The sequence below is a fragment of the Crocodylus porosus genome, unplaced genomic scaffold (assembly GCF_001723895.1).
Source record: "Crocodylus porosus isolate Cpor-Errol unplaced genomic scaffold, CroPor_comp1, whole genome shotgun sequence".
Classification (NCBI taxonomy): domain Eukaryota; kingdom Metazoa; phylum Chordata; order Crocodylia; family Crocodylidae; genus Crocodylus; species Crocodylus porosus.
Window position 1 is genome coordinate 6,381,763 of NW_017728928.1, and position 18,751 is coordinate 6,400,513.

Consider the following 18,751-nt stretch of genomic DNA (forward strand, 5'->3'; position numbering starts at 1 on the left):
CCCCCCTCGCGGTGCCCGGATGTGCAGCGTTTCCGGGTGTGAGCCCAGCCCCGGGCGGCCCTTGCCAGCATTCGCCCCGCGGCCGGGCCGGGCCGGGCCGGGGCGGGATGGAGCCGGCGGCCGAGGACCTGCTGCTGGAGGCTCACGAGAGCATCGAGGCGGCGCGGAGCTACCGGCGGGAGTTGCAGCAGCGGCTGCGGGGGCTGCATCAGGCGCGCAAGCAGGTGGGGGAGGATGGGCTACGCCCTGCACGGCCCCCAGGGGCGTGAGGGGGCGGCCGACTCTCCAGGGGGTCGGTCGCCTGCCCCCGGCCGTGCTCGTGAGGCGTTGTGCCCGCACGGCGCGAAGGCCTGGGGTTGGCGTGGAGCCCCCCATGGGACTTTCACTGTGCCCGCGTCCGTGCGTCTCCGCGCACGTAGGCAGGAGTCTAGAAAGGCCGGGGAGCCGAGTGCAGGATGCGGCGGGACGGGGGCTTGGCGCCGTAATCGGGCCCGGGAAGCCTGGGTCCAAAGAGCGGGCGGCTGTGGCGACATGGGATGGGAAGGGTCGAGTCCTGTCCAGTGCAGGATGTCACGCGTTCCTCTGCCGTAAGCGCATGGTGGAGATGGCCGCAGACACAAATCGGGCTCTTCCTCGAGTGCGGCCACGAACTGCCGGCGCCCTCGCGCCTCTGGTCTGTGTCGTGCGGCTGGGGCTGCAGGCGGAGATCGGTAACCCACTCGTCTCGTGGTGCAGACGTGGGTTAAACCGCTTCTCATACTTCCCTCAGGTCCAGATTGACAAATTTTCTCCGTTTGCTGGTAAAGGAACGGCGTGTGGCTCAGGATGTGCACCATGGGGTGTGTCTCCGTTGATGCTGGCAACGCGCAACGGGTGCAGCACCAGCAAGACTCTGCTGTGACTTCTCATTTGAGCAGAGTGCTCTCGCTTGATCACAGGTCACCTGAGAGTACTCTGCAGGGAAGACGCAGCCTGAATGCCCGTTAGTTTTTGTAGATCTGTTGCAGCTTTGGTGCCTTCAGTTTTGCGGCGTGACCTTTCAGCGAAGTTGTTGGAGTTCTGTTTGTTTCCTAAAAGCTGATACATGGGTTTACAACAGATTTCTGTGGTACCTTTGAATCCTGATGTTACAATTGAACAGGCAGTTGATGTACGGAAATCCTAACTGTTGCCAAAGTGGTTGATGTTGCAGGCTGCTAAAGATAATGAGTAACTTGCACATGACTAGCCCAAATAATAATGCTGCTTGGTAACATGAAACATGTTGAGATGGAGGAAAACCAACTTGGTTTAGTGAGCAGGGGGGTAACTGCTTAAGTTATGTTCACCTTTCCTTAGTCTGTGCTATTTCCTCCCATGAGATGCTGGATTTTGCATGTTAGTGCTGAACCTCTTCCCGTTCTGCAGCTTTGGCTGATCATTCTGCACTCGCAAACATCTGTTTCTCAGATTCCTCTTTGCAGCTTCAGATTTAGTCTGCCATTTTGATCATAGAGAGAGCTCTGAATCGGTGACTTAGGGGTGAGAGTGCCTGGAAACCCCAGGGGTTCTGGACTGAGCTGGGGCCAGCAGCAAAGTTATTGCTTGGGACTGCTGGACCATAGGGGGCTGCTTAGCGTGGCTCCATTGTGCTCCATCTTAGAAGCACCGTACTGTGCTTTGCAAATCTTTGGAAGCCTGTGCATGAGTTTATACACCAGTGTTTTCTTCACTGTCTTCTGAATGAAGTTTGTCTAACATCAATCTTCTGATGCTCACTGAGTTTGTAGGTGAATCAAAAAAAGGTGTGGTATCAGCAGGGGGTGGGGGGAAAAGAAAGCTATTCTCTTCTTCCTTTACCTCCCCCATGTACATGGCCAGTCACTTCCTTTTTTCTGAAATAACATGTGGAGAGAAACCAAGCTGTGTGGCAGCTGCAGAGGCTTATGAATATTACTTGAAGGGGAAATTTTATTTTACTTAACCGAAGAGCTTCCTGTGCTGGTTGTCTGCTTCTAAAGATCTAGAAATGACATGTAGGGCTTGGTGTTTTTTACAGCATTTCCGTAACTTGTGAAAGTGCACGCAGCGGGAGTGTTTGTTTTTTTACTTTAACTTGTGATTGATTTTTTGGGGGTTTTGTTTTGTAAATTCAAATATATTTTTTCATCTTCTAAAATCAGATGCAGCAATTTAGTAAACTTCCTTGTAATAACACTTCTGTAATAATTTTTTTTCCAAAGCTACAACTTTGCAGTAGAAGTAGTGACAGACTTGCTGTTCATCTGGTTTGTAATAAAAGAGCAAGGGGATGGGCAGTGGAAATCAAAGGTGACCCGTTCAAACATGGGTTTGGAAAAAAAACTTTTGTCAGACAGTGTGTGTTTAGCTTATGGAATTCCTTACCTTTTTGAGGTGAAGTGCTTACCTGGATTAAAATAATAATCGGTCATCTAATGTGGATAACAGGAGCATTCAGAGTTGTTACAGTTGCTACAGAAGAGCATGGGAAGGGATATAAACTCTCTCATTCCTGGGTTTAAGCCAACTTCTGAGTATTGGAAGGGATGAGGGAATATTCTGTAGGGGACTGTTATTCCCAAAACAGCTGAATGCAGTGTTTGTGCTTGACTCTAAAGCTTTTGGTTCAGGTTTTGACAAGAGAGTGGGTTAGATAAACCACCAGTCTGACCTAATGCAAAATTTGCATTTACTCTCAATAGTCTTCTTGTAGAAGATAAGGGAAGCCGGGATTTAAAGAGGTCAAAGGTCCATTGCTTTGACCCAAGGCAGGTCAGTTCTATCTACGTCATCCTGATGGATATTTGTTCAGCCTGTTTTTGAAAAGCTGAAATGATGCGGGGCTCAACTACTTCTCTAGGAAGTCTATTCTAGTGCTTTCTCTCCTTATAGTTAGAAAGCTTTTCCTAATGTGTAACCAAGACCTACTTTATTTGCAGTTTAAGCCCATTGCTGTTTTGCCTGTCCATGTTGGTGCTGGAGAACACTTTTACTTCTGTCTCTGCAGTAACCTTGGTATAACTGAATACTGTTATAGTGTTTCCCCACTCAAGTTTTCCCTCTCTGTACAGACTCAGTTCTTCCATTTTTTCCTTCTAGGTCAGGCTTCCTGGACCTCTGATCACTTTTAATACTTGCCTCTGGACTCTGTCCTATTGGCTTATGTCTTTCCTAAAATACGGAGATCAAAACTGGACGCAGCGCCCAATGGTAGGAGGGCCTCTGCTAGAGGAGAGTAGAAGGATTACTTCACATGTCTTGCATGCGACACTGCTGTCTAAACGCACCATATGGTGTTGGCTTTTTTTGCAACAGTATATGACATTGACTCACATTCAGTTTGCAGTTTGCTGAAGCTCCCAGAACCTTGTCTGCAGAACTGCTTGGCTACCCAGGCATTCCCCATTTTACATTTGTGCAGTTCATTGTTTCTAAGGGAGGACAAGTGGAAAATTCTGCAATTATTGAATTGTCTGGCTGACGCAACCATGTTGATTTGTTGTGATCCTTTGTAAAAGTTGTCCTCCCTTATCCCTTTCCTGCAGGCAAATGCAGATGAAGTAATTTGTTAAGATAAAAGCCCAGCTTGGTTTTCACCGTCACCCTGAACCCTTCTTCTTTGTATCAATCAGATCAAAGAGAGCGCAGCTTTGACGAGGGATGTACTTGAGCAGCATTTTAGTGATTTAAAAGGGACCCTGAGGAAGCTGTTGGATGAGCGATTGATGGCACTGCTGCAGGAAGTAGATACGATAGAACAAGAGAGTATCAAACCACTGGATGAATGCCAGAAGCTAATAGAACATGGAGTCAGTACAGCTGATGACCTGCTCCAGGAAGGTAAGGGGCATTTCAAATAATGTCTTCTATTTACCTTTCTATGTGTCTTCTCTGAAAGACTAGAGCAGTGGCTCCCAGACTTTTTGTAGACCATTGTAAGGCCAGTATTTCTCAGGAGTAGCCATATATCTTTATCATCAAACTTTTAATAGGAATGCTGCCCAGGTTTGTAGGGCCCAGAGTGATCTTTAGACTTCAGAACTCATGTGGTGTATAGATCCCATGTTTGTTCTCTGCATGGGATACGTTTTGCCACTTGGCAAAACTTCTCTGTATGAGAAAATGACTTTAGATTTGAATTTGTCATCTTGGAAAATGAGCTGCTGTCCAAATAGTGAGGGAGCACTTGTCCTGAACTGGAAGGGAGTTAGTTATTTTTAGCTGTGGCATAAACCCACACCTCACAGACGCTTAAAGATTGCTCTGTTTTTTGGTGACCTCTGCCAGCCTTGGGTTCCACTTTATCTCAAACCATTCTCCCACAGCTTGGAGGACAGGACAGAAAACAACAGAAGTCTGGAAAGTTTGCCCATTACGGTAAACATGTCCTAGCAGTACCAAATACCTCGGCAGAAAGGAATGTCTGCCTTGCTTATTTCCCAGCACAGGAGAGCCTTCTCTATAGCGGTTTTAGCTATGACTCTGCTGGCTGCTTCCTTGCATTGTTCTCCCATCTCAGCTTGGCTTTCTTCACTGTTTTATCTTTTGTGAACTAAAATGTATTGTGCAGCTTGCTGCTGGCAGAAAACCTAGTAGTGGCCACTTGGGTGTAAACTTAACGCTCAAGGAATGTGCCAGTCAGACTGCCCTGAAGAATGAAATCCTCTTTCCACAGGAGAGGTGGCAGTTTCCAAGTATCAACTTGCCACTTTCCTTTAAAATTCTGTGTTCCCCTATGCAATGGGCACTAATGCATCTCTGCTGTGCATAGAGACTTAATGAGGTAATGGAAGTAATGAGTTGTTACCTGGTAACAACCCGTGTCAGATCTTATAGGTCCCTGGTTGCCATTCTGCTTACTACTCTACTGCGTCCTGGCTTTCTCTGTGGACTGTAGCAATACAAGCTCCTTTGTGCTGTGCCGTAACTGTGAGCTGGAGGGGCTGTTGTTGCGAGTCGGAAGGGAATTCAAGTCATGCTCCCTGCATCTCGCTGCCACTTTCATTTGGGTTTCATTTGGTAGTACCAGTCCATTTGGAACTGGGCTTTGGTTGCTTTACTCTCACAGATTATACTGCAGCCATTAGGTGGTCAATTTGAAAAGAATCTGAGCTGGAGCAGAAGTTCTTGCATCTTCTTGTGACTTGAGAAGTAATTTCGAGTTAAATGTAAGGAATTAAAGCTTGGGTGTTGGAAAAGCATGCTTTCTTCTCCCCATGGTACAGTTTACACAATATCAGAGTGATATGTTAGCAAAAAAACCAACCCCTCTCACCCTCCACCCCCCCAATAAACTTAAAAAAAAAAATCCCCAAATAAGCCCATGGGTTAAATTAAGGAGTCTTTTTTTCCTTGCACGGTTAAGCTACAGCTGTTGTGTCAGCTATTTTAGATTCTGATAAACTCACTGCTGCTTAGGATGGTGTTTCCTTTCTTTTAGAGTAGGTGGAGGAGGGCATTAGAGTCAAGTGCAAGGAATCAACACTCATAATTCTGCTGCTGCTTGGGACACTAACCATCTCATGGATGTGTCTATGGAAGGCTCTGGGTATGGAGATGTACATTTGGAGCTATTTTGACAGGGCAGCAGGTGTTATGTTATGCACCTACAAAGGTATCTTATGTATTTACTCTAAGAATTTAACACCCATGGCTTGCAGGAGTGCTGTGCACACTGCACTTCCTTCAGAAAGTAGCCTGTACTGACAAGCGTCAGTCTTGAGCATTTTGCTCACTAGGTACTTTTTTTTTTTTTTTACCATTTGATTCTAGGAGAGAGTGCTGTCCAGGGGGGTGTAGGAGACGAGAATGAGACACTATGCAGCTTCACAAAAAAGGCCTCGCACATTCAACTGGATAGGTAAGACATGGATGTGGCAGGGGTATTACACTTGTAATGATTGACCTACCTTCACAGCTGACATTTTTCCCTTTAGAGTAATTGAGTTGAGGGCTTTCGTTTCAAAGGTTTACTTCAGGCTTTGCTGTTCTAAAACTCTGATGGGGATAAGCCGTAACAGTTGGAATAGTGTTCATCCTGTCATGGGGGTCCTTGAAATGTGGACCATCTATACATAATGAAGCCATTCCCAGTGGAATGGCTTATATGCCAGAAGAAACTGCAGAGAAATGGCCAACCACATTAAGTCTGAAACAATCTCTATTTTCCAAGACTTCTAAATCTGAAAAGAGGGATTCTTTTGACTTTCTAATTTCTTAAAATCAGCCCCTTCAGATATGAAAGTATTTCTTTTTAAAAGCATGCACTATCGTCTTCTGCAAATTCTGTCCCCTTAACTGAGTTTGGACTCGACCCCACATGACGAAATACGGAACAAGCTTGTATTCTGTAATTGTATATTATAGCAAATTTTCTCTCCTCAGCTTGCCAGAAGTACCTTCGTTGGTTGATGTGCCTTGTCTGTCTGCCCAGCTGGATGACTGTCTTCTTACCATACTAAAAAATCAAATATTCAGTCATGGGACAGTAGCATCACGACCACCTGTCCAAATTGAGGAACTTATTGAGAAGCCTGGGGGTATCCTGGTCCGATGGTGTAAGGTGGGTGAACTACCATGAATGGGCATCACTCAGACTTGCTTCTAGAGTCCCATTTCCAAAACTGTCACTTTTGCTCCCAATTTCCCCCTTCTTCCAGTGCAGTGCTCTGTATCTAGCTTGCTGTTAAACTACATTGGAAGCAACTGTATGTTGACTGTTTCATTCAGATGCAGGATACTGTGGTGAGTCTTGTGGGATGCATTTTCCTGGTGCAAAGACTCCACGTGAGAATTCTGCCATTTAGCTGCTCACGAGCATTTGTCTGCTCATTTGCAGTGTTTGAGAGTGCCTGTCACCCCTAGCACCTGCCCTTTACTAGATCTCTTACTACAACAGCTCTGCCCAATACCTGCTCTGGGAGAGCCAGCAGGGACTGCTGATAAAAATTACTACCCTCATTTCTAAGTCGGAGATATGCTTCTAGTCTGAATTGTCTGTCTTTGAAATGTTGTCTGTTGGTTCTCGCTCTTTGCTAGGGTGAGAAACTTTCTAGAGTTCTGTCCACCTCTGTAGCTACAATAGGCTTCCCTTTCTTAAAAGACTCAGTGATCTCCTTTGGATCTCTTGCTGTAAGGCATACATCCCAGTCTTTTTAACAAAGGCTCTTCTGAGCACTGTCCAGTTCATCCGGTATTGGATGTAGCAGAACTGGACCTGCTGTTCCAATAATGGGAGTAGTGCTATACCATGTGCTGCTGATTTGCAGTGCTATCTTGCTACGTTCTCTTTCAAAGTATAATGGAAAGAATTTGAGAGGAAAATATCGTCTAATAACTGTCTGTTTAGGTGGACGATGACTTCGTACCTCAAGACTACAGGCTTCAGTGTCGCAGGAGTACTGCTAGTCACTTTGAAGATGTGTATGTTGGCTCAGAGACAGAGTTCATAGTGCTACAGATTGACCCCAACATTGATTACCAGTTCCGAGTGTGCGCTCGAGGTGATGGGAGGCAGGAGTGGAGTCCATGGAGCATCCCCCAGACTGGCCGTACAACACTAGTTCCTCATGGTAAACATTTGTATTAATCTTTTGAAGTCTCTGTTGTCTGTGCAGAGCCCCAGACGTGCTGTTGGGTGGCGCTGACTGGTATATGACAGATACCAGTCAGCGCTACCCAAAGTGTAATATAAGGTAATTACACTTCAAGTTATGTCAGAACACTATGATACCTCCTGTGGCAGGGTTCTTAGAGTTTATCCTATGATTAAGTTTTCACCTCTACAACACTGCTGTTTTGTACAAATGGTAGCTTTTAGTCTTGTGCTTGGGCTGGAGCTTGTGCTTGGCCTTGAAAAGCATAGGTGTGCAACTTTGTTCAGTGCTCTATGAGAAATTTTAAAGCAGCTTGCTGGTTGGCTGTGGGTTATTTACTACTTTTAGTACAAAGAGAGGGCAAAGAAAAATAGTGGCTCTGGGACAAATTTATCTTCAAGTATTCCTGGTTATTTGATTAGTAGATGGGAAGAGTTCCTTGAGTTGGGAAGGCTCAAATGACAGTGAGCTCCTTTACTGCATTATTTTGGTATAGTAGCGTAGCAGTGTTGCCATCACAGAAAAGTTGTTGGCTAAGCTTGTCCAGCTGTTTGAATGTCAAAACTGAAATATGAGAGAGATCTTCCTCATCTTCCAGAAGTGAACATCAGTGTCTGTAAGACTAGGTGTTAGGTTATCTGGAAATGACAACTCTGTCATCCTTGGCCTCAGTTTTATAAGGGCACTGGAGTCATCAGGGCTTTTCTTTGGATACTCTGGTTTTTATGTTTATAGTGACCACACCAACAAGTCAGCTGCATGTTAATTTTGAGGCAGTCATTCAAAACATTGCAGAAAAGTTTCTCTACTCTTAGTCCAAGGGAGCTCAAGCTCCAGAGCTTTGTTAACATTAGACTGGAAGCTTCACAAAAGTAAAAGGAAAGATGACTGCTGCGTAGCTCTTGTTGGGGGAGAAAGTTTAATTTGGGCCAGCATTTATCATCTCCTGTTCTTATAGAATGGACACCTGGTTTGGAGGGCTACAGCCTGAGCAGTCGAAGGAACATAGCACTTCGAAACGATTCGCAGTCCTCTGGTGTGCTCTACTCCAAAGCTCCAACGTACTTTTGTGGGCAGACTTTAACGTTCAGGCAAGTTCAAGCTCTTACCACGGCATGGTGCGCTTATGCAAACTGAATTTCCTGCCTTGCTCTCTGTGTTGAAGTTGTTCATGCATGTTCCTCCCCTTGTGTGGAGCCTGATCCTTCCTCTCTCCACTTCCACTTCCTTGTTTCTCAGAGCAGTGTTCAACATTGTCTTGGAGATTTCACCCCCGTCTAAATGGAAACTGAAATGAAGTGCAAAATTTAGCCCAGAACTATCATAACTGTGGTGCATTTGGGGCTTCTCATAATTGCTAGTGACTGATTACAGCCTACTGAAGTAAGTGGGAGTCTTTGACTGAGTGTCTTTCATTGATTCCAGCTGGCTTTGGATCATGTCCATAACCAGCAGACGTTTCCCACCCGCTTTTCTCAGGGTTTTTAGAGACTTGTTTCCATGTGACACTGTAAAAGCTTAAGCAGGTGAAACTTCCACTGATCTCTTATCAGACAGCCCCTATAACCAACAACTAAAGCTGAGCTGAGAAGCTTTCTTGGGAAACTTCCTTTCAGGGTTAAGTTTTTAATTTGGCATAACAATGAGATGAGATGAGAAATGCTGGTAGCATTCCTGTGCCGAGCTCTTCCCTTGGGACAGCACTAACTGGCAACGTGGAGTGTCTCTGTGGAGGCGTCTCATGATGCCCATCAATGATGGTTATAACTGAGACTCAGACAAGGCCTTTTCTTGACTTTCTCTAACTACCCAGTGTCATTCCTGTCCTTTCCAGTCCCACAGAAAGCTCCGTGGGCAACTTACAGGATGTGATGGTGACATTTGTCTAGGGAGTTTGCTGCGTGATGTTTCACTTCCTCTTTCCTGACAGGTGCTTTCTCTGATTGTTAGATGGCCATAGGATAAGAGCCTGTTTGCCTGCCATTGTCTGACATGGGTGTAGAGAGGCACATGGCTTCTACCTCAGAGTAAATACTAGATTTACTATCCCTTGGCTCAGAACTCTGCAACTAAATGCAGAGCTTTGGGTTTTCCTTGGTTCTGTTCCAGATTATATCTTTCTTACACATGGGCATTAATAATAGATAAGAATCCTTTGCCCTGCGGTTTGGTTACAAGGGTTTCTTGCCATGGGAAGACTGTTTCAGTGCAGTAGTGTTAACTGGCATGTGGCTGCAAAAGGTGCAGCGGGAGACGCTGGAGAACCTCTGCTTCGACCATAGGTTGTTTATGCCACTCTCCTCAAGCTTCCTGGGAGCTTCCGATTTCAAAGGACGTGTAAGATTCTGTTGGTTGAGGAGTGTAATACTTCATTTTTGGCTTCCTCCATCTGTTTCGACAGTGTATTCACCAAGAGGTAAGCGGGCTCCTGAAGGAATTGGACATGGGTCCCATTATGGGTATTTGTGAGGCAATTCTGTAATTTGTGCCACGTGATCAGGATGTGGAAAGACCTCTCGGATAGAGACAGCAGTCTGCGCCCCCTCCCAGAGCAATGCTTTTCTTTTACCTCGGATGAGTTTGTGGCCTGGGGGATGATATCACTGTCCTGGGCCAAGGCTCGTCCCAGCTTTCCACTGTGTGTTTCCAATGTTCACTGTGTCTGACTGGGGCTAAACAGCTGGGTAGTTTTGCTATTGGAAACAGCACATATGAAGCAAAGGAGCCAATGCCCGTCAATAAGCCTATGGGTGTATCACAATTTAAGCTCTATTTGTGGAAGAGGTGGGGAATCATGGTGCTTTGTCTTGGGATGCTTGCCTTCGTCTCCACTTCTCGCTGTAGTGCTCAGGCCCTTCATGCTGCTTCTGTTCTAGCATGTTATGTTTTAAGTGTTGAGCTGCTGATTCCCTGAATGCTGCTTTGTCCCTCTTGCTAGTCTGAGTGGTCTCTAACTTGCTCATTCGTGTGAGAGAGCTCATCCCAAAGTGGTGGTCACTTGCTTCAGGTGGGCTTGAAACGTACAGGAAAGTTTGTGCCCATACATTGAGGAAAGATGCTGACTTCTGAGGCAACGATACAAGAGCTCTGTGTGTAGAGAGCTGGTGTTTCGTAGTTGAATACAAAGGAGTTAACTCTAGCTGGTAATTTGTAAATTTAAATCTTTACCATGCTTTCTGAATATAGTCCCTAGAGCTAATTTAAAATCCAAAAATATGCCAGAGGGGAATTGCAAATCCCCTCAAAGGTTGTTTTGTACAAAAACATTCTTGTTGTGGATCAGTTCCAACTGCAAAACTTTTAGGGCTCTGTTTTTTTTATTATAACGTAAGCTGCCTGCTATCTCAGTGATAGTTCCCAGAAGACAGAAAAGGCTGACAGAGCATGAGAAGAAAACGTGGTTCCAATTTTCATTTGCCCTGCAGGTCTTGAAGGAATTAACTCATAATTTGCTAACTTACTTTCTCAAACGCAGTGCATAAAGGCTGCATTGATTTAATTTCCAGTTCTTGAAGCTTCAACTTGTCTCTTTTTGTACAGTTTGACACACACCCAGCATCTGCTCCATTTTTCATAGTCTTTAATGAAAACCAAAATGTAGCAGATCACACTTTTGAGAAGATCTAAGTTACTTAAGCTCCTGAGGCCCATTTTCAAAAGTGACTTGGGCTCTACGAAGACCGTTTCCTCCAAAATCAATTAATTAAGTTTGGGCTCCTATGTCACTTAGGTACTTTTGAAAATGTCACTTGGCATCTTTAAGAAAGGTCAGCAACACAAAATTATGACTCATGAGGCAGAAGACAACAGACCTGGTTATAGAAATGTCCTTAAGCATGCAGGTTATGTGGCCTTTGCCCTGGATCAAGTCTGTTTCCCGTCAAGCAGATGAGTGATCAGTCCTGAAAGCCGACATTTGTTCATCAGATATAAATTGCTCTTGTCCTCTTCTCAAACTGCCTCACATGCTCTGTTAAGCCTGCTCGGGGTTACTATGTCCTGAATCCCTGCTGCTGACATGGGGTCTTTTGCACCTGATAAAAGGATAACATCTTGCCCTAAGCATTGAAAGTAATCTGTTGCAGTAAATGCAAACTTGAGATACTGCCTGGATTGGCATGAATGTTAAGGGATGGCATAGCGCAGCTAAGGTCTAAAACTATCGAAACCTCCTCTAAAGAGGCTTCCTTTAAAGTAGAACAGTGGGGAAGAGTGAAATTTGGAGGGTTTTTAAGCAGATCTAGAGCTGGACTGCTTTTTCCCAGGTGAGCCCTGGGGAAACAGGTCTTATAGAAGGACCTTAATCACATAGTGGAAATGATCTCTGAACAAGTTGGATGAGATAGTTGGAAAACCTGTAGCAAGTGTTTGAAGCTTCCCCAGCGTTGAGTAGAAGAGATGTGGTGAAGATTTCATTGTTTAGTCTTCTTTGAAACTAAAGCTCTGAACACTTTCTTTTTCATAGAATTGAAACTGTTGGTCAGTCAGACAGGCGAGACAGTCTGGGAGTTTGTGTGGAGCAGCAGAACGGCTATGACTCTTTGCAGCGAGATAAAGCAGTGTGTATTAGCACCAACGGTGAGTTCGTTTTGTATTACTGAAGGATATCATCCCCTTGTTTGTTAAGATCTTGGCTGTGACCCTTGTGTGTGTGCAAACTACATGCACCTCTTGTTTCCCCCAGGCTGCTACATCTGTTACCACTGAATTTTAGCAATTTTCAGCAGCCTAAGCAGGGTCAAACTAGCTATAATGACCTGCATTTTTGGAAGCAGACCATGGTACTGTGTGACTGGTTCATCTAACTCTGTGCAAGGTCTGGCAATGCACACACATTTCATTCTGCTTCTGTACTTTATAAAGCCACCCACTGGTCCCATGTTAGATATTTGGGGAAATGATAGCAGCTTCATGGAGGCTTTCCCTTTTCTGACTGGCGTGAGGGAGGAAAAGGGTGGGGATCCAGCACAACTTGAGACTCCGTTTTATTCCTGGAATGCCCAAAATCTTGCAAGGCACTATCCATGCATTTTTTAAAACATGGTCCCTGCCCTGGGAGCTTGCAGTAGCTAAATATGCAGGATTGGCAAAACATCACTTCCTTGATGTTCCAGACTCAGCCTGTGAAAAGCATCTCTCTCTTTCCCCAGCCGCAGCACAAGATGATATTCTGAGGTTATTTATATGACCCCGTACTTTTTTTACCTTTGTTTCTTGACCCTATGGCTTGCTTGTGATAGCCTTGATTTGTCAACGTTAACTCAGGCTGTTGGTAGGACATTTAATCCTTGTGTAACTTGTCCTATAGTATTTTAGAAAAATAGGGCTGGAAGGACCTCAGGAGATTATCTAAAACCGTCCCCTGCTCAAGGCAGGATTAGTCCTGCACTAATGTTAATCTAACCTGCACTTGAAAGTTCCAAAAATGGAGATTATGCAACTTCACAAATCTTGAACCTGAAATTATCCGTATAGTTAACTCATTCCTCAAGCTTATTTTTAACGCTGGTCTCTCATTTTATATTGAGAAGTCAGTGGTTAATAGCTGTCTTGGGGAACTGCTGTTCTGTCCACATTGATATGACTGAAAAATGTAATAGTTTAGTGTCAAGATACTGTAGTGAGAGACTAGTTCAGTTAATGCACTTGCTGTTCTGCTGTAGCAAAGCAGTGTAGAGACTAATGCTTTTGTTGATGTTACCTTTGGAAAGAGCTACTAGATTTGGACTGGGTGCAGCTGTTGCAACAAAGTAATTGTTCCTGTTTCCTGGGTGTATTTGAGTGATGACCAGATTGAACAGGATGATGTATGTTTGGGGGAAGCTTTCATGATGCAGCCAGTCACCATCATGCTACTTTGTATTCTCTATAAATAACTTGTTGTATCTGGACTCTTTCAGGAGCTGTATTTGTAAATGGCAAAGAGATGACAAACCAACTGCCTGCTGTAACTACTGGATCAACTGTGACATTTGACATGGAAATTGTGCAGTTAGGTCCTGCCAAGGATGCAGGAAACTTCAAATTGAGAGTGACCATTAGTTCCAACAACAGGGAAGTGGTTTTTGATTGGGTACTTGATCAGTCGTGTGGTTCTCTATATTTTGGCTGTTCATTCTCCTACCCAGGCTGGAAGGTGCTGGTGTTCTAGCTTCTGAGAAGCACTGAAATGTTTTCAGCTGTTGGTGTCTCTGTGGTTTAACAAATCCTGTCTTTACATTACTTGAACTCTCCTATGGTGTATCTTACTGGATTTATTTCAAAATGTGTGACAGAAAAAATGACCCACTTAATCTGGGCTACAGGAAGGAGGAAGTAGAACAGAAATTTATTTCTTCTGCCAAACTAATTTTGTGATAAATCCTTAAAAGTTTTATATTCTTTTTTCTAGACTTCTATCAGTGTTCTATTGTACTCCAGCTTAATTGTACACAACAAGTGCATCTCTAACTTGCTTAGTGTGGCTGTTCTGTGAAACAAGCCTGCAACCTCTGGCTTGACATTAGTGGACCAAAGTCTTATTTATACCACTTGCAATAACAGCAAATTATCTTACAGCAGGGAAATTCAGCTGGGCTTACTTTCACAAAGTGCTGTAACTTGCCCCCTTCAAAATCTGAACCAGTAGTGTTTCTACCCATGACAGCACTCTCTTCCAGATGTGGTACTGATCCTTCTCCAGAGGAAGGATGTCTGAGCCTAAATGTCAGTTTCAAGATGTAGTCAATGTGTTAAATGTCTCAGTTCTTTGCAGATGTGCCTTAGTTTTCAGGTATTTCTTGAACAGCATTGTATATAGCTTTTTGGAATAGGTTTTCAATAATAAATCAGGTAGACCATGCTGATGGCTGCAGCTTAGTACCAGCAGATCCACAACGCTTAAAGCAAAGATGAGCAACTGTGTAGGGATGGACTGTGAACTTGTCCAGCATTCTTACAAAAGCTGACTGAAGCTACAGTATTAACTAAGTAGCAGCTCACATCTAGAATAAGGACTTTGTCTAAACAAGTTCTATTCCTAGTCAAGACTTGACTTAATAAAAAGCATTTAGTAAATGCTTTGGGAGGATCCCAACATAAATTATATGGAAGAAGCTTTTCTTACCTCAAAAGCGAGCTTTTTATATATAAAGTATTTTTTAGCATTTTTTTAAAAAAAGTGGCAATATTTTGGAAAAAAAAACACCCTTTATCTTTAGTCCTAGACAATCATACCTTGGCCTTATTTCTTCAGTGTTATCCTCACATTAGCTGTATCTGTCCTATACATTAGTGTTAAAGTTAAGTCACTCAGTGTTTGTATTTCATGTATTTTGCCTTTAAAAGGGTGACCAGTGCTGGAGTAGAGGCAAGGATAATCATGGAGAACTGCTCATCTTGGAACGCAGCAGTTTCTACCTTCCTAAAGAAATGCCTCTTCTTCAGTCTCCGTTTGAATGGAAGAAAAAGGTTCAACAAGCAGTTTTCTTCTATGTATAGATTTTTACTTATAACTATGAAAGTGTTTGGCATGAGGTGCAGCCTGCCAAAGGTGAAGATAGCACCGAAGCGAATAGCAGAATATAGCTTTTTCCAGGAAGTAGTGCTGACCTTTTGCTTGTAGGAGTCAAAATATTAGCTGTAAAGACTTGCTTCTGACAGACCTCAACTTGTTTGCTTTTTAAAAATTGTGGGTACTCACAGATTTAAGAGGCAAGTGTTTTTTCTTGCAGTTATGAAAAGGCTCAAAATATTAATGTTACAGGACACTCAGGTGAAACAGAATAATTATAGGGCTATTGGTAAGGTTCAGGGTACTTCTTTGCTAGGAAGTGCTGTGTGAACTCCTTTCAAAAATGTAGCTATGAGAAGAGCCAGCATGTCATTGTGTCCGTGAGTTTGGTAGTCATCAGAACATTGTCTCTTCAAATGAAAGGCTTGAGTAGATTTGTCATTTGCTTGATTTAGGCTACTTGTCCTCACAACTTCAGAAAACTAAGTTGCAAAGTTAAGTGGGTACTGTTCAACTCCTGTTACAATCCTCTCCCTTCAGTTGGAGAATTCTTTCTTTAAAAGGTTTCTATGAGTTGTGACTCCAATACTGTAATGTGTGAGGCCTTCAAACGCTGTTAAACCTGCCATGAAGCTTTTAAAGTGTAGTCTCTTAAGCCATTACATTCACTTACCTCAACTGAGAGATGTTTGTCTTTATGTGAAGAATTTTTTAAAATAAAAGTTGATGCCTCAATGCATGTGGTCCAGTGCAGCGGTTCCTAATTTTTTTCCTTATTGCATAGCCCCTACCAGCGCACTTATTTTAACCCCTTAAATGCCAGTTATAATGAAAATTTAAATCCACCATTACACAATTTCTCCCACATATACCCTCCCTAAAGTGTCTTGTGTACCCCAAGCAGTATGTGAACCAAATTAGGAACCCCTGGTCTAATAGCATTGGTTTCATAGACCAGGGCTGTTGCATGCTATGGGCCCTGCAGGCAGCCATCTCCCATCCTGCTGCATCACACGAATTAGTTCCCCCATCCCTGTGTACCACATGTAGGGAAGCAAGTGGTTGCTCCCTCACCCCACCTTAAGCACCCTGGTGGCTCTGTGCCACCAGCTCCCCCATCCCTTGGTGCAGAGCATGCTGCAAGTGGACAGCCTTGTCATAGACCATTAGCTTCATACTCATTTCTCTTATAGGACAGGACCATGAAATCTTTACAACTATGCAGCTGGCTATACAGCCTCCATATTTAGTCTTTCAATACATAGATTTGCTATCCATGAAACAAGTCTGTATTAGCAACAGTTTTACACTGGCATTCTTTCTGGATGGCAGTCAATGGCACACCATATTCACAGTACCTGGTACTGAAGCATGTACATTAGCACTTGAAATGAACTAAGGTTGGGATTTTAAGTTTTTCTATGCATCCTGTAGCTCTACAAGTTTTCAACTCCCTAGTACATTGGTAACTCTATGTCTTGTTTCCTTCTCAAAAAACCTCTTTGTGCAAATATAACCACAGTCACATGCTTCCACTGGCATCCTTAGTTTTCTGGACTTATTTCTGAACTGTTCATTCAAACACCTTGAAGGAATAAACACAGCCTGCTTCAGACAGTTATTTCTGTGCTTATTACCATCACTTTTCAACAAAATGGCTGTTTTCCTGTTCTAGCTCATCAAGAAATGGGCTTGCTATATTTGCTTGTGTGTGGAAGTCTAGCTTCCCCCCGTCCTGGCATACTGAATGAGTATGGGTCCCTGATTTACTGCCCGCCCCCAGCATGCAGACTGTTCCATCCCTCTACTGCTTTTATTTAAAAGTGGCAGTCAATACATGTTCTCTGGAATCCAGTGCCAGTTATTCCCAGTGAAAGCACAAATAACCTTTCCAACCCACTCCAATAGCCACTCAACCTCTAAGCCAGTGGTTCTCAACCTTGTTGAACTCAAGCCACCACTAGGAAAATGCCAGCTCTTAGGTTTCCACTCATTTTCTGACTACAGAAAAACAGTAAAGCAATGCTTCTGTTGCAAAAGGTCAGAAAGACCACGGGTCAGAATACTTTTGACACCGGATTCCTGTTTGAATTTACTTCATGAATCCCGTGTAGCTAACAGCTCACATTGCATGGCACCCTGGAAAGAATTTCACAGCACACTGGTTTGCTCTAAACTACTGAAGTTCCTCCTTGAAGTCACAAGACCCATTTCTTCACATGGACTACATGTATAGGATGACAGTATGTCCCCGATCTCATAGGCTGTCTTGGGGGCCCAGCCATTAGAGGAAAGTGAAACAGAAGTCCTGGATTGGCAGGAACCTGCCTGCACATGCCTGGCTCCCGACCAATTCTACTGAGCAAGCAACTCTGCTTGCAGCCCAGGGGAGTCAGGACCAGGAAGCTGGCCATTGGAGAAAACTAAAGCAAAAAGTACCAGGCAGGTTTCTGCCAACCTACACATGCCTGACTCCTGGCATTGGGACCAGGGAACAGCCATCCAGAGCCCAGGGCTCAGACCCCTGCCTTGAGCAGTCCCTCCCCCTCCATGTTTTGGTGGGGGTCAGGGGCAGTGTAGCTCTGAGCTCTGCACCCCAGCTGACTCCTGACAGCAGTGCAAGGTACTGTGTGGCCATGCAGCATGGGCTGGTGGAGGCCAGGGGACACCGCACAGGGGCCATTCCCAGTCCCTGCATATGGGGGACAGAGCTCCACTACAGGCCTCCACCCTGTCCCACCCCACCCTTGGAAGCTGGGGGGACCAACACAGACTGACGATACATGCATGTGCCAGCACCCCCATCCCAGATTTTCCTAGTTATTACAGTTACCCTATATACAACTGTTTCTCTACCAGCCACAAAACTTGGGAAAATTCAGTATGGTTAAAAAGGCCATATATTTCATCCTCACAGGAGTCTCCTCACACCATACAAAGGGAGACAAACCTGAAGTTTAGGAACTGCTGCTTTCCTGTGATGTACCCCATCATGGCAGATTTCCAGTTAGAAAAGTTGTGTCCTGCAGTGTCCAGAGTATCTTTATTGGAAGCACCAACTGGTCAGGACTAAACAAACACTGCCTCCTCTGTGGTCATTTAGTACAAGGCAAGTCTCCAGTCCAGACAAAGTGCCAGTTTTCCCTTATGTTGTTAGGACCAAAAACCCCATCTCTTAATACTAGTGAGACATACGCGCCAGTCCACTCTGGTAGAAACTCCAGACTGCCACCTTGTCACTCGAGATCTACCAGCTTGAGTTCTGTGCCATGATCAGGACATTCACATACCCCTGACTATACAGTTGAGTCAAACTACCTAAATTCAACAGTGATATTTGTATGCAATTTACCAGATTAACACGAAAAGTTTCATTGCATATTTTATTAAATTCAGTTCTCGCTGCATTCCAAGTTTGCACTGCTTTCCTAGGACTGCAAGATCTAACTTCTGTTAAAAGACTGTTAGCTGAGGTGCAAACAAAAAACTCAAGAGTGCATAAAGATCTTTCAGATGCTCTTTCCAGTCACATCCTGAGCTCTTGGCTGCAAGATCAACAGAGTCCTTTTGACGAGGTGCTGCTTGCTGCACTTGATATGCAAGTGATGGGGAATTAATCTGCCAATTACAAATCCTGTCTGCTTACACAAGTGCCCTCAGTTGA

At 44.2% G+C, this 18,751-nt stretch overlaps 1 protein-coding gene across 1 annotated transcript; it reads left to right on the forward strand.

Annotated features, from left to right (window-relative positions):
* Window positions 1-52: 52 nt before the first annotated feature.
* On the forward strand, window positions 53-15,822 carry CRLF3 (cytokine receptor like factor 3). The gene is made up of 8 exons (XM_019542426.1): window positions 53-224; window positions 3,633-3,840; window positions 5,773-5,860; window positions 6,385-6,562; window positions 7,349-7,571; window positions 8,554-8,686; window positions 12,061-12,173; window positions 13,496-15,822. The coding sequence occupies exons 1-8, from the start codon at window positions 108-110 to the stop codon at window positions 13,744-13,746; spliced, it is 1,311 nt and encodes a 436-aa protein (XP_019397971.1). The 5' UTR covers window positions 53-107; the 3' UTR covers window positions 13,747-15,822.
* The last annotated feature ends 2,929 nt before the right edge of the window (window positions 15,823-18,751 follow it).